The sequence below is a fragment of the Loxodonta africana genome, chromosome 2 (genome assembly GCF_030014295.1).
Source record: "Loxodonta africana isolate mLoxAfr1 chromosome 2, mLoxAfr1.hap2, whole genome shotgun sequence".
Classification (NCBI taxonomy): domain Eukaryota; kingdom Metazoa; phylum Chordata; class Mammalia; order Proboscidea; family Elephantidae; genus Loxodonta; species Loxodonta africana.
The window spans coordinates 44,071,357-44,093,749 of NC_087343.1; the positions used below are offsets into that span (position 1 = coordinate 44,071,357).

The 22,393-nt window shown below is 40.2% G+C and overlaps 1 protein-coding gene across 1 annotated transcript in view; it reads right to left on the reverse strand.

The window, feature by feature from the left end:
- Window positions 1-1,885: 1,885 nt before the first annotated feature.
- Window positions 1,886-22,393, reverse strand: part of LIFR (LIF receptor subunit alpha) — a 52,181-nt gene continuing 31,673 nt past the window's right edge. Inside the window, exons 12-19 of the mRNA XM_010588109.3 lie at window positions 18,513-18,726; window positions 15,430-15,609; window positions 12,306-12,407; window positions 11,356-11,523; window positions 7,002-7,163; window positions 5,704-5,797; window positions 3,708-3,786; window positions 1,886-3,347 (exon numbers count right to left, since the gene is read on the reverse strand). Of these exons, the coding sequence (XP_010586411.2) occupies window positions 2,727-3,347; window positions 3,708-3,786; window positions 5,704-5,797; window positions 7,002-7,163; window positions 11,356-11,523; window positions 12,306-12,407; window positions 15,430-15,609; window positions 18,513-18,726 (1,620 nt within the window). The 3' untranslated portion in view covers window positions 1,886-2,726. The remainder of the gene's footprint in view (window positions 3,348-3,707; window positions 3,787-5,703; window positions 5,798-7,001; window positions 7,164-11,355; window positions 11,524-12,305; window positions 12,408-15,429; window positions 15,610-18,512; window positions 18,727-22,393) is intronic.

Genomic DNA, 22,393 nt, shown 5'->3' on the forward strand with positions numbered 1-22,393 from the left:
AAGCAGCTATAGGACTAGTTTCTAACAAGCATACAATTTGTAGAAGTACGTGACTTTTCTGCCAGTTTCCGAGAGCGCAGTAGCACTAGATGTTCTAAGTGAAACGCTTGAGATCCATGAGCCGTGAAAGTAAGGCTGGTATGGAAAGTGATGCTGATACTTCCTCCTTTGAATTTTTCAATGAATGGCTGCTTCTGTTTCTACGCTGCAGGAACAAAGCACCTCTATCATACAAACACATAAACGAACGTCCCAACTATGCCGATACTCTGGCCCGTCATCTCAAATCCAGGGTTCTATATGGATTCAACAAATTGGGAGGATTTAAATTGTATGTGTGTACTACTCCATACAATACATAATGTACAGGCTGATCTAATGTCAAAAGCCTAGTTAAGATTTCTAAGACTATTTTTATATTAAATTTTTTTTATTTAAGATGTTCTGTTGGAACTCCAGCGGCAGGGGTGAAGTGAGCAGCACTCTAAACCTTTTTTATATAGGAAAACAATGAAGTCTTGGGCAGAATGAAAGGACCTCACGGCACCCAGATTTCCACCATTTGCCAAACAAATGAGCTCCTGTTATACTTTTAGGTGAGAAGGGGCAAAGATCCAGATAGTCACAGTTGAAATGCACATATATTGATGACAGAGACCAAACAATTTCTTCAGGCCTTTGCTCATTACCTCAGGTTAGTTTAGATTAGTTAACTTTTACCTCAGCAAACACACCTATTCTTGTCCTCAAGAGATGAAGTACAGGATTGGTAAGGGTAAGGGTCTGCTAATGACAAGCTCTGGCAGGGTGAGAAAGAGGTTAGTCACAGAGATGCCAAGGAAGGCAGCACCAGGTCTGAGTGTTGGCGTGGAAGCTACGGGCAAGAGCCAGAGAGGACGAAGCAAGACAAAACTCTGTATGGCTCTGGTTTGACGTATTTTTCACTGTTGAAGACTTCTATGAGCTCTTACATAGTTCGAATATACTGTATGTGTACATAATTGTTACTTCATTTCACATATCCATAATTCATGAAGCTCACAGATTTTGCTGAAGCCTCGCAGTTAAAACCAGGATTCATAAACAGAATGTCCAAACAGGTTTTATCCCTTTTCACCATGTGGCTTTTTTTCTACAAACATGTTTTTTTAAAAGATACATTATGAACTAAGGGAAAAAAATAATCCCAGAAAACCTGACCCATTACTTGCAAATACATTACAGAACTTTGGATGGTTAAGAAACAAGCACATTTTAACTTATTCAGATATTTGAAATATTCAAGTACTTCTGCCTTAACTATCAAAAGACAAAAAAATACATAGGCAACCCGAGGGCAGGGAAAAGATAAGACTTTTGGGTTTTCACTATACTTTTCCAAGAACCACGCTATTCAACGCAGGCATTACCTATGAAAAACGAGGCCGGGAAGAGGACGCTGTGCTGTGGACAGACAGCTCTGTACAGCTCACAAAGCCACTGGTGCACCTTTGATGCAGGTTTGCCCATTCATTCTACCCAAATGGATCTTTATGACATTTCATGTAAATGAGCCCTTGAATCATCATTTCTATATCGCTTCAGTTTCATATTTAAAAATTTGACAGCTGGATCAAATAGTCAGGAATCACGATCACTCAGGAGGGAGGAACTGCCAAGACTCACAATCAGGAGGGACGCCCGCTAGGGGTGTCAAAAATCATCCTGCTTCAGTGACTGCAGGCTCAGTGGCACCATCTCTTCTCATGGACAACAAAGGCCAATCAACGATGCAGACAGCTAATGACACTAGATATTGCTTAGTAGTCTCAAATAGTAAAACAGTGGAATTATATGCTTACGAATAATATTGAATAGGACATTAAAAAAAAAAAACATATGCTGTACAAAACTGACATTGTGTCACCAGATAAAGCTGACTTTTTTTTTTTTTAAACTTAGATCTATAGTTTTAGAATTTTAAACTTTAAATACTAGGGAAACCAACTGAAAGAAAGGAAGCCAGTACAAAAGCTAAAAAATAATGGAAAGGTCTGGAAACCTACCAAAGCGAGATAATGAGATTCTGATTTAGGCTGGTCAGTGTCTTACTCGTTTTCCAAGTTTGTACCCCTGAGTCGACTATTTGATAACCATCATACAGTAGGCACAGAAATCAGCACACTTTATCGAACAAAACACGAAATAGCTGTTGCTACATTAAAAAATTATATTAATATTTGTAAATGTAGAGAGAGGAGGATAACCTGAAATTTTAAAATCTGTGCTTGGTTTTCATCCAGCATGGAGGAAATGTCAGGCGAATAAACATCATCTACTAATGTGACATGTTTCTCCTTTGTCTGCCAATCAGCTTGGAATTCCAAAAACCTACACATGTGAGAAAACCATTAACAGAATAGAAACCAGTTGCTGGGGGATTTGTTTTGCACGGACTAGACAGCATTCGTCTTGAAATGCTTCTAGAAGGCAGAGTACGTGAGGACTCTTTGGCTCGCATCACAAGTAGCTCCAAATCTTGCGTTTTGGGGGCTGAAATCTGAGTCACTGTACTTTGGCTTTTAGAATACATCAAAAGCACGTTAACACTCTCAGTGGCACTTGTGGTGCAGGTCACCTGACTGACAGCACTTCACAGGGTCCCTCCAAGAACACCAGCGCTGACACAGCAGCACCAGCGCTAAGAGCTTATTGAGATGGCAGACTGAAGGGACGGAGTCACACTGTTAATCGTTTGGCTTGTTCTGAAAAAAGTTTGTAAAGGACCAGCCTCCTCCAGTAGATTTGGGAGAGTCTTCATCTTTAGGAGGAAGTAAAAACTGTCGGGAATTGATGGAGCACGGACTTCCAAAAGAGACAACTTCGCTGTTGCTGTCTGTGGATCTAGGTGAGTCTGGAGATACCAAATGCCAAGTACTGACATTTGCCTGAGGTCTGTAGCCTGCAGTGTCATCTAAGTCATCTTCTGCAGTTCCATCTTCTACAGGAGAAGAAACAGGGAGGTGCATTTGCGGCTTATAGCCGGACCCCCCTACAGGGTCATTTTCTTGTTCTTCTGGTTTTGCCTGAGGCTGATACATTGACTGGACATCAATATAGATGACTTGGGAAGTCCCCCCGGCTTCGTCCGCCACTGGATTAGGTATTTCTTCCTCAATGATTGGTGGACAATAGGACACAACCACGTGGTTTTCAGGTTCTGCCTCAGAGCTATCTTCAGGGTGCTCAGCTACTGGGGAAACTATTTCTGTATCTTCTATTTTAGGAACTACAGTTCGGGTTTCTAGAACCTCGACGTTATTTGGGGTACAGGGATTCATTTCCAATGTTTTAAGAGCACTGTTTCCCTAGAAATAAACACAAAAGCACAGATTAAGGACAGCAACAAAAAGGGACATTATATCTTATATTTCTTCACATCAGCGTGTAAAAATTTCTCTCTACAACTCTGTAGTGCATACTATAGCAATGCTACTTTTTCCCTCCACATTGTCCTTGCTATTAATGGTAGTGGGAAAAAAATAGAGCATACGATAAACAATTTAAAATTAATAATTTTAGAAAGTCAGCAGATATTAAAAATTATCTTCTCAATACATAATACATAGGATGGCACTTCCAGGCTAAAACTTTTCAGTTTTAGTTCAAAAAACTAAAAAAAAAGCAGCCAGTACTTCAAAGATAAACAAAAGAAAATTGAAGATTACCTCACAGACACTCTTTTGAAACTGTAGTGCTTTACAATTTTCTGGATTTGGAATATCAGGGTAGAAGGTTTCTTTAATCCTTTAAAAAAGAGTAATTAAGTTAATTTAATAATTATAAGGTTATCCATCAGATAACAAGCGAATAAATCATGAGGCTTACTTTGACTTTCTGTGCAAATATTTTCATTAATAAGCATCTGAGAGAGAAATGGAAGGTCCTCACTGTGTGACATTCACTAGAACTTCCTATGCGACGCAGTGCGGAGGTTCCAGTTTGGAAGCTATGAACAGTACTTCTATTTCTACAACTGCAGTATTGGATGTGTCTCATGAATGTGGAAAGCAAAGGTTGAATGTCGAATTAAATGTAATTCTGCTATCGAGTCAAAAGTAACATACAGGCATTACTCATATAACAAAATTTTCCTACTGCAAACTGGATTAAGCATGATTCCTCATGGACATATCTGTACTATGCCCTTGTCTGCTTCTTATGATAGGGTCTGGACAATTAGCAAGGGAAAGCTGGGTGCTACGTAACTGGCTTTACCTACATGATTAAAAACAACAGTGAGTAATAAAAGTGATAGCCGTATGTCACGAGTACTATACTTGCTGTGCTAAAAAAGAAATACTAATCTTGAGTCAAAACAAAATGTGAAAAAAAAATTACTCGGTGTAGTGTAATATTTTTATAACTATTGAATTCCTGTGGGAAAAAGAACTTCATTAATAAAATACAAGTCTGAAATGCTCTAACTACTAAACTCCCCCATTTTTGGGGGGGAGCGGGGGAGTGTGGAAACTGAAATAATTGTTTCCAAAGGTGAAATGTGCTTTTGTTAATCAGAAAATGGTTACCAAAATAAGCTGCTCTATACTTCTAAATCATTACTATTTTGATTTAGAAGCCAGGACTGCTGGAATACACCCTTTTCTTCACAATAAATGATGGAACATAGGACCTGCCTATGCACTCACCCACGGCTACTCACTCTCTGGCTTTTACTCAGCCACACACCCCTTTTTCACCTTCACCATAAGGTTGAGTTCTTTCCCATGTCAGGGCCTTCACAGAAGCTATTCCCTCTGCCTGGAACGCTCTTCCCTCTGCCTGGAATGCTCTTCCCTCCTCGACTCACCCCTGGGGACTCTACTCAAATGTCACTCCTGCAAAGAACTGGGACTGACCGCCCACATCCACTGACAAAGGTTCCCTCTGCTCTTCTCCCCGTGGCGCCTGGTCCCCTTCCTACCTACTTCTCACTCACAGGCTGTAAGCGTGTATTTATTGGATGATGTGGGTGTAACGTCCATCTTCCCCATCACATGCTAAGTCTGGAAGGACCATGCTTATTTTGTTCTCGATGGCACACAACAACACACCCCCCTACACAGGGGGAAAAAAAACCAAGCCCGTTGCCATCCAGTCAATTCCGACTCATAGTAGCCCTACAGGACAGAGTAGCACTGCCCCATAGGATTTCCAAGGAGCGCCTGGTGGATTCAAACTGCCAACCTTTTGGTTAGCAACTGTAGCTCTTAACCACTATGCCACTAGGGTTTGCTACACATGGGAGGGGTCACTCATATTTGCTGACTCATATTTTTTAGAAAGCCTGGCTTTCTAAAAAGGTCACCAGGACAAGTGAAATCTTAATCATTAAATTACATATAATCTTGTATATAGCTAATGCCATATTTATGCCTGTAATTTTTTTTCATTTTAAGCACAACTGCTATTACTTTAAATTATCAGTAAAAACAGTTGGGGAAAATTTACATGTTTATTAATTTTAAAACTTTTAATATGTCACATTCTTTGTTAAATGATATGTCACATTCTTGTGTAATATTAAATTCAACATTAACTGACTAAAACAATTATTTTTTACCATCTAGTTACAACCAAAAAGATGTACATATTTGTTAACACAGAGACTAAATAACCCCACCCTAAAAACACTGCAGCAAGGGTAAATGCAGGTGCCATTACCATTCTCGCTTCCGATAGCACAGGATGCTAGTTACCACGCCAACAATGACAGCCACTGCCACTGGGATGAGAATGGCAATAATTAATCCCACAGCTGAAAAGAGAAGTTTGCAAATAATTAAAGTCACCATTTTTTAGTACAAAGTACAGAATAAATTTGTATTAAGAGATATTTAGGCTGGTAGGTTATTTGAAAGGCTCCTAAATGCTCCAGTGACATTGAAAGACTATCAAAATGTAATCCTAAGGCATTTTTAATTTTTAATAGGAATACTTAAATTCTTTAGAGCACTGTTTCTCAATCTTGGCACTGCTGACATTTTAGAGTAGATAATTCTTGGTTAAGGAGCCCTGGTAGTTCAGTGGCTAAGCGCTCGGTTGCTAACCAAAAAATCGGTGGTTCATATCTACCAGTGGCTCCATGGGAGAAAAGACCTGGCAATCTGCTCCTGTAAAGGTAACAGCCTATGAAATTCTATGGGCCTTTCTACTCTGTCCTATAGGGTTGCTATGAGTCAGAAAGGACTCAATGGCACGCAACAATTCTTGGTTGTGGGGGGCTGTCCTGTGCATCGTAGGAAGTTTAGCAGTATCCCTGGTCTCTACCGATAAAAAAAAAAAAAATTTTTTTTTTTTCTTTTTTTTTGGTCTCTACCGATAGATGCCTGTAATACCTACCCCCTGTAATGGCAACCAAAAGTGTCACCAGACATTGCCAAGTGTCCCCTAGGGGAAAAATCACCCCCAGTTGTGAACCACTGCTTCAGAGAACTGTATCCTCCTGGTTCTATAAGAGCTGTGTGTGAACTCAACTCAGAGGTAAGGTAAATGCAGGTACCACCTTCTAAACTTAAGTTTTTCAAATGTTAAAGGACAGACCACCACTCTTATCTTCTCTACTTTCCATCTCAATTTTATGAATGTTGTGCTTAAAAAAAAAAAAAAAGATTTTTAGAATATTTCTTTCACCCTTTCCCTAAATGTGTTAAGTGAGATAAAAAACCTAAAACCAGCAGACTTCCATAAATTCAACATGAATTTAGAATTCTAGGCTTCAGATGTATCCCTGTTTAATTAATTTGTTGGGTACTCATTAGAAAACAGCTTCAAGTAACGGATAAGAATAAATGAATAAATACAAAGTCATCTCACAGGCTTTTAATGTTGCCCTCCACCCACCATTCAAATGTCACAACACCTGAAATTTTCAAAAAGCACAGGGGCTCCTCAATAAACCAAAATTGCTAGAAATATGCATTTAAGTATGAAAAACTCCTCAACGAGGTCATTAAACTCACAATTTTCCTTTGTCACCACATACATGCTCTTCTCAGGGCCTATCCCACCATCAGTGTAGGCGCGCAGCACCAGACGATAACTCGTTTTACCTTGGAGATCGGCAATCTTCAAAGTCTTCTGAGATATGTCAGTAATATTCTTAACCTTTATGTCAGAATGGCCTGTTTTTAAAATGAACAATATTATTACTAATCTCTACAACAATTTATCAAATAGTCAATCATACCTGTTAGACCCATGGACACTTTTAAGTGAAGCTGGCTGCTGGCCACCCCTAAGGAGTAAGGACTTCAGAGCCAGCCAGAGCCATATTCAAGTTCTACCTCTCCCGGTGGTAGAGCTATGTGATTTAGGGTCCATTATTTCAATCACTCTGAACTTGAGTTTCTCTAACTGTGAAATAGAATATCACCACCTATTGCACAGAGCTTAATACACATGATCTAGAAAAATCTCTGCCACACAGTAGACAATCGGTAAGAGTTACTTCCCGTTCTGTTACTAAGAGGATGAGAATCACAACAGCCAGGGGACAGTGACGCTCTAGCTGATCCTGCCTATGAGTCAGGGCAAGGCTTGAGGGAGCAAGAGTATACAGATCAATGGAAATCACTTCAAACCACTTAGAAAAAAGATGTCGCCTGAGTTCTCAAACAAGAGGCTACTGAGGAAGCCTTTAAACCACTTCAAAAGGAAGTGTGAAGCATTTTTTTAAGCTATTAGTTTCAAAAACTTTAATGAAAATCGTGCAAGAGGATAGCTTGAAAAATGAAACAGTGCTAAATGGCTATTGAGTCAGCGAAAGAGAGGAAGACCCTCAAAAGAGATGGATTGACACGATGGCTGCAATAATGGGCTCAAGTGCAGCAACGATCGTGAGGATGGCACGGGACCAGGCAGTGTTTAGTTCTGCTGTACACAGGGCCGCTTTGATTTGGAACCAACTTGACAGCACCTTTAACAACAACGAACAGCTAATAATAAAAAGTAGCGGTTCTCCATCCCCGCCCCCACCCGCCCAAATAAAATATACTTTAAATCATGTTATTGGTTTCTTTGGATATTTACCTCCATTATTTCAAAATAACACACTTAGATTGCTAGTTTTTGATTCTTAAATTTTAGACATTATCTATTTATGTCCCATTAAGGTGAAGATTTAGCTTTCTTACAATAGGCTACCCTTGTCCAAAACACACACAGCAAAACACTTGGTAAATTAAGTGTTCACATTCTTGTGACCGTATAGATATGTATTACTGCTAAGACAAACTGCTCAGTATGATCATGCTTCCTCTCTTGTATAACGCCATTTTTCCTGTTGTTAAAACTGCTTTTTTCCTTGATTTTCGATGTACCAATTCCTAAATCTTCTCACATTCTCTAGTGAATTCTCAACGCCATTTCCACAAGGTCAAAGGAAACGAAGCCCCAGTTCCATGCCCCCTAAGCCCCGCACACTTCCTGCCCAGAGGCCCCTTCCCTCTGCCTCCTGCACAAGGCTGGAGACCTTCTGGGCCACCATCTGGGGACTCCCTGCCCCTCTCCTGTCTGCTTCCTGGGTCTTCCTCATGTCATCTCATTTTGATGCACAACTCTGGTAGCTTCCTGAATAAGACTGCATGGGGGAAGTAAATATTTATAACCTTGCAAGTTGAAAAGTACCTTCATTCTATTCCCACTGGTTGACAGATGGGCAGATACAGAATTTTAGGTTGAAAATAATATTCACTCAGTATTCTGAAGACCTTGCTCTGATATTTTCTGGTATCTGGTCTGTTGCTGAGAAATTTGTTGCCGTTTTTATTCTCTGGGTCCTCCTACCTGCTCTTTCCTCCTCATCATTTTTAAGACTATTTCTAGATACATTAGATGCTGTTAAAGTTCTTGGTAATGTATCTTGGCGTGAGTCTTTTTTCCTACTCATTTCACTGTGAAATTTGGGTCCTTTTACCCTATATACTCAAGTCTCTCAACTCTGGAAAGCTGTCTTATGCTATCTCTTTGATAGTTTCCTTCTCTCCATTTCACTCTGTTCTCCTTTGATAGAGCTCCCGTATAAGCACAATAGTGCAGATCCTAGGCTGGCCCTCCAGTTCTCTAATCTTTTAACTGAAGTATTTCTCCTCGGCCTTCATCTACTTTTGGGAAGAATTTATCTTCCAACACTTCTATTTTTTAATTTTTATTACATTTTTAATTTCAAGGTGCTCTTTCCTGCCTTGATTGTTCCTTTTCAGTGAGGAAACCATGGTGGCATAGTGGTTAAGAGCTATGGCTAATAACCAAAAGGTCGGCAGTTCAAATCCACCAGGCACTCCTTGGAAACTCTATGGGGCTGTCCCTCTGTCCTATAAGGTTGCTGTGAGTCGGAACTGACTTGATGGCAATGGGTTTGTTTCTCTTTTCAGCGAACGCAATTATTACCCAACTGTCTGAGAAGAGTTCTCTTTTGGATTTGTTTCCCCACATTGACTCCGTTCCCTCTGATGTCTTCTGGCTTCTGCCTTTCATGTTCGAGGCTTGCTCAACCATCTGGTGGTCCCTGGTTGCTAGTCATGTTTAAGAGTGAGCCACTAAGAGGTGAACTGGAAGCTTGGTGTGCATGGGTGGGGTTTATTGATTAGTGGGCTTCACTTATCACTGGTGGAGGATGATCAGGTAGGTTCCTGCCTTTCCTTGGGAGAATCTCCCAAATGTCAGCATCTTTTATGCCTTTTCTCTGGGACCACTTAGTTTTTCCAAAGAAAGACCCTCTAATCTCTTGATGGGGGAACAGGCCTAGTGGAAGATGTTCTAGCAGCTCGGTGGGGAAAGCAGGGACAGGGCAAGGGCACACCACTTAGTAAGCTATACGCCTGTTTTAAGCCTAAGACTTCATCCGACGGTCCAAATCCCATAGGTTCTCTGGTTCAATTTCTCCAGAGACTAAACCTCTTGTCTTCTCCAGGCACAGGCAAGGGGCAATCACATTAGCTGTATGAAGCAGGTGTAGGACCTGGGGAGTCTAACTGCTCCTTACACAGACTTTCAATCAACCCCTGAGTTCAGCCCTGAGGTGTCCCAGCCATCTCGCTGTAATGCCTGGTTTTGCAGGGTGAACCACAGCCTTGCTCACTGGTACCTGTCTGTCCACTGTTGGCACTTAGATTTCACTGTCCTCCTAAGTCATGTACCCTACCTCACCCCCAAATTTATGAATCCTCTTGTTTAGTGTAGTCTCGCCTCTCCACTCCTCTTTGTCTTCGTGGCTTTGTATGTTTTTTTTCTTCTTGACTCTAATTTTAGTGAAATTCTGGGAGTAGAGATAAATATATATGTGTGACCAATCCACCACGTCTAACTGGAGGTCCAGATGCTAGAATTGTAACTGGTTCAAGTGTAAAATTTCTGAGCATTTGAAGAAAATTACACCAGATTCTGGGTGTTCACAGAATTTGATATTGAGGGATTCCCTCATCCAAAGGCAACTCTGAAGGCTCATGAAATGCAGAAATTAGTGATTCGGGTGAGGCACACATTTGATGAAGCTCATCTGGGGAAGTGGCTTAGCTAATGCCCAGTCAGCATCCTGACACGGCTTTGTTTTTCTCTACTTGTCAGACAGCCATTAAATAATTAAAACTGTTTCTTTCCGAGTAGAGGTCACCAGCGGAAATGAAATCTTTCAAGCTGAAAAGATGATAAGCTTATGTTATGTGTTATGCAGCTATGAATAATAAACATGACTCCTGACAGAAATTTAATTGGGAAGAAGCCAGAAGTCTATATAAACATTTCTGTGTTAGTAAATATAAGAATTTGCTAAGGTCTCTGGACTTACACCTCCCAAATGTTAAGGGCTTACTGTACTTTTTAAGCTCTAATGGATCTGCATGTTCCCAATCAAGTCAATTAAGTTTCCCTGCTCCTTAAGACCAGGGCTAACAAAGAGCTTCACTGATGGCTGTCAGGGAACAACTGAGGCTCCAAGCCATTCTTGTGATTCCTGAGGTTTTCCTCTCCATTATTGTAAGTACAAGAAGACTTCCTGTTTTTTTTTTAATGCAACCTTCATACAGTGCTGTGTTAAGGATCATGCAAGGCTAGTCAAAATGGCTCCGCTTCTATGGGGGCTTATAACCAAAGGCTCTTCAGAGAAATGATTTACGAGATTTCTCAAAGGTCACATATGTCATTTATCACATGCCAAAATCTTAAAACTCTCATATTCGTAAGACAACCGCATTCTCATTTTCCTATTTTTCCATTTTGGAAACCAGTATTAAACTACTCATCAGCACTTTCTTTTCCTTCTCTTTGGTTCCTGAAGAAGTTCTGAGAAACATTATATTCGGGCTGTAATTTACTTACCTGGCCCCAAGCCCCTCATCTTAGATGTGCCTCTCTCTCCTTTTCCAAAATAAAATAAATATCCTCTCAAGAAGCCTCTAAGCTCTTCCACAGGAATATCTTCCCATTTTACTAATATAGAATCTGCAGAAGTGTCTTCAACAGTAAAATTTGGTGCAACGATTGGAGCTGTAAAAGGAAAAAAATCAACTGCTGAAGGATATGTTACTAGCACAGAGGGAGGCATTAACATTTCAGGAGATTCCTAGCCTCAACAATAACTGAAGCTTTGAATTAAAACTTGATTATTTAATCATAAATTTTCAGATACTATCACAAGCATTTGCAGTAAAACTTATACTAATGATTTCAGACCAAAAAATTCTTTAAAGGAACTAAAGTAGAACTTACAACTTTTAGACAAAATACGTATCTAGGAAAGCAACCTATGTGAAGTCGTTAAGCGACTATGCAAACAGATTTTATTTGCATTTTCCCTCTGTTGATAACCCACGAAAAAAACCGAACCTGTTGCCTTGGAGTCGATTCCAACTCATAGGGACTCTATAGGACAGAGCAGAACTGCCCCACAGAGTTTCCAAGGAGCAGCTGGTGGATTTGAACTGCCCACCTTTTGGTTAGCAGCCGTAGCTCCTAACCACTATGCCATCAGCGTTTCCTCTTTGTTGATAGTACTAAATAAGCTAATAGTTTTTAAACTCGTAAAAGAGTTAAAGATTTTTCACATTCAAGTTAAAATTTAATTTTCTCAATGACAACAGTAAAATTATAAAATACAAACACTGAAAAATGAATAAAAATAATTTTAAATTTACCTTAAAAATTATTTTTCCTTCCTTGAACTAAGCATCTCAATTCAATCTACTTTTAAAATCCAATCTTACTACTGGCACTGATTTATAATTTCTCATATTAAACTCTTAAAAAAAAAGAGAACCCATCTAACTTACCCAATTCTTCTATATACCCCATTATGGAACGTAATAACTGATATCCTTGATTTCTGCACCCATACAGGAAAAAATTGTATCTTACTCCTGGTCGAAACTGATCTATATATAAGATGAATGCAATAAGTAAATGTTGTTCATAAATGCATATTACCATAAATATATTTAAAAAATATATTACCATAAATATCTATCATTACCATAAATATCTGTTTTAAAAATAGAACACTTGTAATTTTCAAAACTAAAAATATCAAATTTGTAATGCTCAAAGCTAAATTTTCAACAGATGTTATTAACTATAAAAATATTATCTGTATTTTCAAAACGGGTAAAAAATATACTGGGTAAAAATCAACTAAACCAAAATTAAAAACTAGTTCAAACAAATTAACTTCTATTGTAATGAAAAGTTTAGTATTCTAACATGGCCTCACCGTGGTAGGGAAAAAAGGTGATCACGTCTTATATTTTGTTTCTTAAAATCAAGCAAAGATGACTTCTTCCCAGATTTGATCCAGGGCCAGTTTACTAACTCATAGCAGGCCCACATCACACGTCTGTAAGCCTGGCCCTAAGCAGTGTTACCTGTTACCCCTGGGCACACAAAATGTGAAGTGCTGGCGACAACAAAACCAAGCCCACTGCCTTCAAGTGGATTCCAACTCCTAGTGACCCTACAGGACAGAGTAGAACTGCCTCATTGGGTTTCCAAGGAGAGCCTGGTAGAGCGAACTGCTGACCTTTTGGTTAGAAGCCAAAGCTCTTAACCACTATGCCACCAGGGATTCCACTGGGGACACAGAGATGACTAAAACAAGGTGTCCGGCACAGAGTAGAGGGAGAGTGAGAAGGGCAGACAAACAAGGGTAACTGCAACACAGCCTGCTACATATACGAGAGGAATGGATCATATGCATGGAATCTTACATGACGGACCAAATAATTCTAAGCGGATCAGCAAAAGCCACCAAAAAATGACACCAGAACAGGGCCTTAATGAGTAAATAGGGGCTCACCAGCGGTTTCCAGGAAGATGTTGCTTGGGGGAAAAATGGCAACATAACGAATTGCAAGTAATTTGCAGAACGCAGCTATTCTAGTGTGGTTAAAGCGCTGGCTCTCCACTTCCGTGTTCACAGAACACCGGTAGTCTACGCCTCAGGTGAAACCACACCTGTCCAAGACAACTGGAGAGACCTCCCTCAATTTTAACTTTTTTTCCTGCAATATTTTTCCTTAAAAGTTTCTTATCTTCTGGAAAGTACTAAATAAATATTAAGAGAACACTCAAACACCACCAACGATACTTAGTTTCACAACTTTTCTTTGGGGACAGGTACGCTTGTGATAACTGTGGTTTATGCTGCATGTGTGGTTAGTAAATCTGTACCTACTTTTGTGTTAGAATTGTACATATAGATACTCTATAAAGTTCTGCCACCTTACCAAAAAAAAAGAGCCTGCGCGGGTTAGAGCATTAGGAATGTGTACTGAGATCACACAAGAGAGGCTAGAGTTGAATGGATAGATGACTGGTGACAAAGGAATAGGAAGTGCCTACTACATGCCAGTCAGTGTTCTATAAGCTCAGGAGTGAATAAAGACAAAAATCTCAGCCTCTGGAAGCTCTCCATAGCTGTGAATTTGAATTCTGGTGCTATTACATACTCGTCCTATGACCATGGGCACGCTACCCAACTCCTGAGCCTTTTCTCTCACCCACTGTAGGCCTTCACTCCTATCCTCAGCATAGTGCCACAAGACTGCTTCTCTTCCTCCTTCAGGTCTCGGCTTAAATTTATCCCTGGATAACCCACCTAAGGAGACTGCTCTCCACCTCCACTGTACCCCACCCCAGCCCATCCTGATTCTCCTCAAAGCTGAGGTGTGAAAAGATGGCAGACACGGTTAGAATTTACAGAGTACACTGGAGTTGTGTAACTGCCAGGGACAGTGCGGGAAAGCGGAGGGGAGGGGTACAGCTGGGCTGTCTGCTAAGGGAAGGTCGTTGGAAGGAACAGTTCAGTAGGACCATCACTGTTTTGGCCAACTCTACATGTGAGGCCGTTTGGATGTATTAGAAGTAGAACTGGAAAAGAACCTGAACCCACATGTGATAATCTAAGAAATGGGACTCACCCTCACTGTCTGACAGAGAAAAAAGGAACCAAGGAAAGCGTGTTCCCTGTGAGAGAAGTAATCAGGCCTCTTGCTCTCTTGAACTTCACTAACAAGTGAGGGAGAGCCACAAGAGGAGAATGATATCAAGAAGCTCACCACTGACAGGCTGCAGGGTCCAGAAATCCAGAGGCTAGAGGCATAATACACCCTCACCAGTTAAAAAAAAAAAAAATTTAGAAGGAAGGAGAATACTAGAAAGAGGGATCTAATTTCAAAGGGCAGGGCTGGTTTAGACTATAGATTACCACATTGCCCTTGTTGCTAAACTTCTTTAGGCTGCATCTATCAAGGACAGCCCCACCTTTTGAGGTTCACAGGCTCACTAGTCACTCAGAACACAAGACCCCCACCCACATAGCACCCATTGCCACACTGATGCCCCCTTGTGCCACATCAGGGAACATGATAACGGGTGCAAGTCCTTTGCAATTAGTCTCTCCCTAACCTCAGTAACCTGAGCTCTGAATGAACCAAGACAATAGAACAATGGGTGAAACCACTATATAGTTTTGTAGTCGTCTTTCTCGTGAGTGTTGTCCTGTGTTGTTAAATATATTTTGACACAATTTTTAATGCCCCCTTGGCATTCCATTTTATAGATGTGCCAAAATTTACCCATTTCCCTATTGGGTATCTGTGTTGTTTTCACTATTATAAATAATGCTGTGATGAACATTCTTAAATGCAAATCTGTGTTGCTCTCTGATTATTTCTTAGAGTAAATTCCTAAGTGAGGAATTACTAGATCAAAAGGTTATGACCCTTTCTTGTACATACTGCTACAAACCACAGGCTCCTCTGGAGAAAAGTTAACCCAGGTCCCTCCGACATCAGCAGTAAAGGAGAATGATCATTTCATCACCCCTCAGTCACACCAGGTAGTGCTGTTCTTAATAATCGTTTTTCAGAACCTGAACTGACAGACATTAATTCACCTTACCAGATTCTATTACAGCTTCTGTGCTGTTTGACGGAACTTTTTTCCAGTCCATCAGGCAGGGTCCAGGGCGAGATGAATTACACCATTTAATAACATAGTCACAAGTCATGTTGGGATCGTAATTCCAACTGAGAAAAATCCCATTTCCCATTCCAACAGCCTGCTCTATTTTGAGGTCATCTTCAACAAGAAAGAAGGATATTGTACTGGCATTAAAAACATGAATATAAGGCACACCTCATGAAAATTGGCAAGAGTTATAAAAATCATATCACTACAGAAATTTTAACATAGTGCTCAAACTAGATAAACCTTTAGCAAAGATTAAAATTGTTGATGTTATTTTTGTTCTAACCACTATAGTAATTACCTGTAGTCTTAGTTATCTAATGCAGCTATAAGAGAAATACCACTAGTGGATGGCTTTAACGAAGAGAAATTTATTCTCTCACAGTCTAGGAGGCTGGAAGTCCAAATTCACGGTGCCAGCTCCAGGGGAAGGCTTTCTTTCTGTCCGCTCTGGGGGAAGGTCCTTGTCATCAATCTTCCCCTGGGCTAGGAGCTTCTCAGCACAGAGACCCTAGGTCCAACAGACACGCTATTCTCCTGGCTCTTGTTTCTTCGTGGTATGACGTCCCCTGTTTCTCTGCTCACTTCTCCCTCTCGTATCTCAAGAAACCAATTCAAGATACAACCTAATCTTGTAGATTGAGTCGTACCTCATTAACAGAATGGCCTCTAATCCTGCTTCATTAACATCATAGAGGTAGGATTTACAACACATAGGAAAATTACATCAGATGGCAAAATGGTGGACAACCACACAATCCTGGGAATCATGGCCTAGCCAAGTTGACACACATTTTTGGGGGACACAATTCAATCCATAACAACTGTACACACAGACTAACACAATTTTTTTCAAAGGTCACTTTCCCAGCAGCTGAAAAAACCAATCAAAAGGCACCTGGATCTGACAGTAAGTACTGGAACTAGGATAGGGAAATCAAGAGAAAGATGGGGCGAGGGAATCAGGACTGGGATGAAAGGAGAAAGGGGAGTGGGAGGCAGGAGGCAGGGGGCTGCTGAAGACCACCAATAGGCAGCTGGACTCCCGCCTCTCATGATCCATGACGAACGTGAGCTCCCTGAGTGGACACAGGCCTCTGAGTGTAACCCCAGCCCCTGGGACAGAGTACTGTACACCAAGTAGGCATACAAGTAATTCACATCGGATCAATGGGTAAGCCATCCCCATCTCCTCTTTTATTCAAGCAAGAGTACAACCCTAGAGGTGGGCTGAAGGGGATTCTGGAAGACCAGGAGGTCAGGTGGGGAGGAGGAGGTGAACTGCTGAAATGCAGTAACGCTGTAGGATGGGATGGACAATGTGGGCACAGAGAGTGGAAAAGCCTACAAAGAACTCATGGGTTACCGAGGCACACTGTGAAGAGGCTGCAAGGAAGTAGAGGGATGCGGGGGCTGTGGTGAGCTTCTGTTTTCCCTTCCTGCCAGCTCTCAGCCAAGATGATCAGTGAGGCCCAAAGCTGGTGGAGAGGAACTGGGGTGAGAGGTATGGCTGTATAGCCAGAAGAAAGGGGAAATTTCCTGTAGTCGCAGAAGAAAAGAAGTAATTCCTGTAACTGATTTATATTTAAGGGTTCAGTAAGTTGTGGGTGACCCATAGAAAGGTTTTTTGAACAAAATTCCCACTCATAAAACAAACACTACTGAATGCAAGACAACAATTGGGCCTAGAATACAAAAGACTTCGGACATAACAGCTTTTTTGTTCAAGGTAATTAAAAACCTACTATATAAATTGGTTCTGAGGCTGTAGAAGTTCTAACTTGAGAAATCCTCAAGGCATAATGATTTGTTCTGAGGCCTTGCTAATGGTCAGAAAGCTGATGACTAGGCCACTGTTAGTTCTGTAAATGACTGTCTTCTGAGAAACACATGGAAAAGGTAAGATTATAGTTCCTGAACTGAAAGAATAGAGCTATTGTCTATCACTGTGAAAGCAATAAAATATATCATCTACATTACTAGGTTATCCTCTCCTCTTAGGGATGTTCACACATCTGATTTTTTTTTTTCTGGCCAGGCCAAAATTAAGTGAAATTAGTCTCCTTTGTTCTAACCCCCTGCTCCCTGTGTCTGCAACACCATTGCCATGTGGACGTCTCCCAGCGTGTACTGATCTCTGGGCTCTTGGTCAGTGTTCAGCATCTCTGTCTCTGAAATGTTTCCTCCTAATTCCCCCACAGCTGATGGAAGCAAAACAAAGAGCCAGTTAAGTAATAAGCAGTAAGGAACTGCCTCACACAATAACTGAAAAGACAGATACCTAGAAGACTGCAATTGGATCAATTTTCTTCCTCTCAGAGTGAGTGGTGATAAAAAAAGGCTCGCATATTGGGGCAGTACAGCAAAGACATGATCAGGGAATGACTTGGCCGAGGAGTTAATGAAGAGGATGAAGAAGCTGCCATTTAAAACTCAAGGCCATCTAGACAGAGGCTAAGGAGGATGTCCTCACTGGTAATCCATGAAAAATTCAAAAGAAGTTACTAAATCATTTTATAAATTACATCAAAGTTTATTTTTAGCTTATTTTGAGGACAATTTAGACTGTAAGAAGAATTTCTATTAGTAAAGGATCCTATTAACAAAGAATTTATCAATAAAGCTGCCATTTTAAACTCTTTTTTTCCTAACAGTTTGCAAAATAGCCTAGCTGACATAGTATAAACTCTCATATTCTTCAAGTGATAACTGAAAATGGTATTTGAATAAACTTGTTAAAATATTTCTTCTTGAGAGTAATATCTGCCACTGTAAGTCTCCAACTTTAGGTGATAATGTAGGGGGAAGAGTCACTATTTTATCCATCAGTGTAGACGCTTCGAGTCGACACTGATGACTGCTGTCTCTCAGTGAACATCAGACATGAGCCTGCTTGATCCTCTTTACACGTCAGCAGCAGCAGCAGATGTCAGACGAATGCTGACGTTAGCTATCACTTCCACATTTTTCACTTTAATTTCTCGTTCATATGCTAAATCACCTGAAGCACTCACCATTTGGAATTTCCATACTAGCTATCTTTGAAGGTGGGGATGAGCCGACAGAATTTTTGGCCACCACACTGATGATGTAATCATTTTTATCAAGTTGTATTTCTGCTTTGTGTTGACGATCAGGAATTTCAGAAAGGGACTGTGTCTCCTCATCCGATGAACAGGATACATTATAGGAAAGTATTCTTCCATTAGCTTCATTGATGGGTAGAGGCTATGAAAAATAGAACAATAAATTCTGTTATAAAAAAGCCTGCATAAAGTGACTGTGAATAGGCAAGACCATCAAGTCTAAATAAACTGCATACTATATTAACAATAACAAGGTCACATGAGAAAAGACAAAGTTGTTAACAATGAAACACAGATTTAAAATCCATTGTGACCTTGATGGAGTTCCTGAGTGGTGCAAATGATTAATGCACTTGGCTGCTAGTGGAAAGGCTGAAGGTTTGAAAGGCATCTCCAAAGAAAGGCCTGGCAATCTACTTCCGAAAAACCAGCCACTGAAAACCCTGTCGAGCACGGTTCTACTCTGACACACGCAGGGTCAGCTTGAGTTGGAACTGACTCCATAGCAAGCGGTACTGGTGACCTGGATAAATCAGGTGGATGACGAGGAAGAGAAAAACTACATTTACTGTAAGTAGCAATAACACACACACAAATTAAATATTAAAGAAATACAAAAAGCTGTTCTTTTCAGAAGCAAAAAAGTTTTACTTAAAAACCAATGAAAAAAATTATTAAAAAGTTAGTTTTTTAGAAAAATATTTTTCTGTTCTCTCATTTTTAACTAGTTTATGCCTATTACAGAAAATCTGGAAAATACAAGTTCAAAGAAAACAAGTAAAAATCACCCAAAGTCCCAGCTTTTATATATAAATTCTCTTCTCTGACCAGCGCCTCATCTCTAAAATCTACATGATTCTGCTAAAACTCAACCACAAAAAAACAAACAACCCAATTAAAAATTGGGCAAAGGATATGAACACGCACTTCACTAAAGATATTCAGGCAGCTAGCAGATACATGAGGAAATGCTCTCGATCACTGGCCATTAGAGAAATGCAAATTAAAACTACGATGAGATTCCATCTCACTCCAATAAGGCTGGCATTAATTGAAAAAACAAAATATTAAATGTTGGAGAGGCTGCGGAGAGATTGGAACACTTATACACTGCTGGTGGGAATGTAAAATGGTACAACCACTTTGGAAATCGATTTAGTGTTTTCTTAAAAAGCCGGAAATAGAACTACCATACGACCCAGCAATCCCACTCCTCGGAATATATCCTAGAGAAGTAAGAGCCTTTACACGAACAGATATATGCACACCCATGTTTATTGCAGCTCTGTTTACTATAGCAAAAAGATAGAAGCAACCAAGGTGCCCATCAACGGATGAATGCATAAATAAATTATGGTATATTCACACAATGGAATACTATGCATCGATAAAGAACAGTGATGAATCTGTGAAACATTTCATAACATGGAAGAACCTGGAAGGCATTATGCTGAGTGAAATTAGTCAGTTGCAAAAGGACAAATATTGTATAAGACCACTATTATAAGATCTTGAGAAATAGTTTAAACTGAGAAGAACACATTCTTATGTGGTTACGGGGGCGGGGGGAGAGGGCTATTTACTGATCAGATAGTAGATAAGAACTACTTTAGGTGAAAGGAAGGACAACAGTCAATACAGGAGAGGTCAGCACAACTGGACTAAACCAAAAGCAAAGAAGTTTCCTGAATAAACTGAACGCTTCGAAGGTCAGCAAAGCAGGGGCAGGGGTTTGGGGGCTATGGCTTCAGGGGACATCTAAGTCAACTGGCAAAATAAAATCTATTAAGAAAACATTCTGCATCCCACTTTGAAGTGTGGCATCTGGGGTCTTAAACACTAGCAAGCAGCCATGTAAGATGCATCAATGAGTCTCAACACACCTGGATCAAAGGAGAATGAAGAACGCCAAGGTCACAAGGTAATTATAAGCCCAAGAGACAGAAAGGCCCGCATGAACTAGAGACTACACCATCCTGAGACCAGAAGAACTACATGGTGCCTGACCACAGCCAATGACTGCCCTGACAGGGAACACAACAGAGAACCCCTGAGGGAACAGGAGAACAGTGGGATGCAGACCCCAAATTCTCATAAAAAGACCAGACTTAATGGTCTGAGACTAGAAGGACCCCAGCGGTCATGGTCCCCAAACCTGCTGATGGCCCAGGACAGGAACCATTCCTGAAGCCAACTCATCAGACATGGATTGGACTGAACAATGGGTTGGAGAGAGATGGTGATAAGGAGTGAGCTACTTGCATCAGGTGGACACTTGAGACTATGTTGGCATCTCCTGTCTAGAGGGAAGATGGGAGGGTAGGGGGGTTAGAAGCTGGCAAAATGGTCATGAAAGGAGAGACTGGAAGGAGGGATTGGGCTGACTCATCAGGGGAAGGGTAAATGGGAGTATGTAGTATGGTGTATATACGTTTATATGTGAGAAACTGACTTGATTTGTAAACTGTCACTTAAAGCACAATAAAAATTATTAAAAAAAAATAGATGCTCTTAAATCTTGATATTTCCTTCAAGTTGCTTTTCCAGGTGTAGACTTTTTATTAAGATTGTTTTAATCATACTACATTAATTTTATATTTTTTCATGTTTCTACAATGCACACTTGTCTACATTAATACATTTACATACATTTTAATGGCTTTAGATTTCATGTAGCATTTTTATCAGTTTACTTGACTATTCCTTGAGGAAATAAAATTTAAGTTGTCCAAATTTTTCACAAAACTCAAATAAAATTTTGATGAACCTTTTGGTGTTACACTTTTTTCTTTCTCATAGTTATGATGAATTCTTTAAAAAGAATTCCCAAAAGTCAACTTACTACATCATAAAAGGATATGAACATTCAAGCTTCTCTATTTACACAGCTAAATTGCTTTTTTAAAAGATTGCTCTGATTTATACAGCAACACATGGGATCCTCTGATCTAGACCGACAATGATATTACTATTATTTTAAAAACACTGCTCCAGCAAGTGTGTCTACTGACTCCCTAATGGCCGGGTCCTGTGGACATGTTTTAGTCTTAAGACTTGTGGGCTTCATTTGACTGTTGACTACTAGCCCCTTGGATCCTCCTCCTCCTTTCCTCAATAACTGTTTCCTTCAGACCTTCCTGCCCCTTTGACCTTCCCAATCTCCTCTGCTGGATCTTCTTCCTTTGCCAGGCCTTCAAGTGCTGCTATCACCAAGGGTTCCATCCTTGGCCCTCCTTCACCTTGTGTCTTCCCCCTTAGAGATCCCACTTATATGCTACTCAAAGCTACACCTTTAGCTATGACCTCTCTCCTGGTCTCTCTTCTGTGACATCGAATTACCTACTGGATTTTACTTGCATATCCCAGTGGCACATGTTTAAGAAACCCACCATGTCTAAAACAACTTAGTCTTCCACCCAAATGTGCTCTTTCTTGGCAAAGAGCATCACCATCAACCTAGTTACTGAAGTTAGAATGTGAATCGCATCAACATTTTTAATTCTTGGTTAAACATTCATCTAGGTTGAATAATATCCCAACGAAATTCATCAATATTCCAAACTTCCTCTACATTGAAGTAATGTGTGTAACTGTTACCATATTATCATGATACCTGACAGGCAACTGAAAGCAGTCTGGGAATTTTCTACTCAAGAGGAAGAGGATGTGACAGTCATCTGTAGACAATCTCAAAGCACTGGAATTTACACTGAACTTGTACACATACTTTACTTTGCTCAAAGTTGTTGTAATGTCACATTTTTGTAAAAATAACGTTTTACTTTCAATAACAAAATTCACTGTTTAAA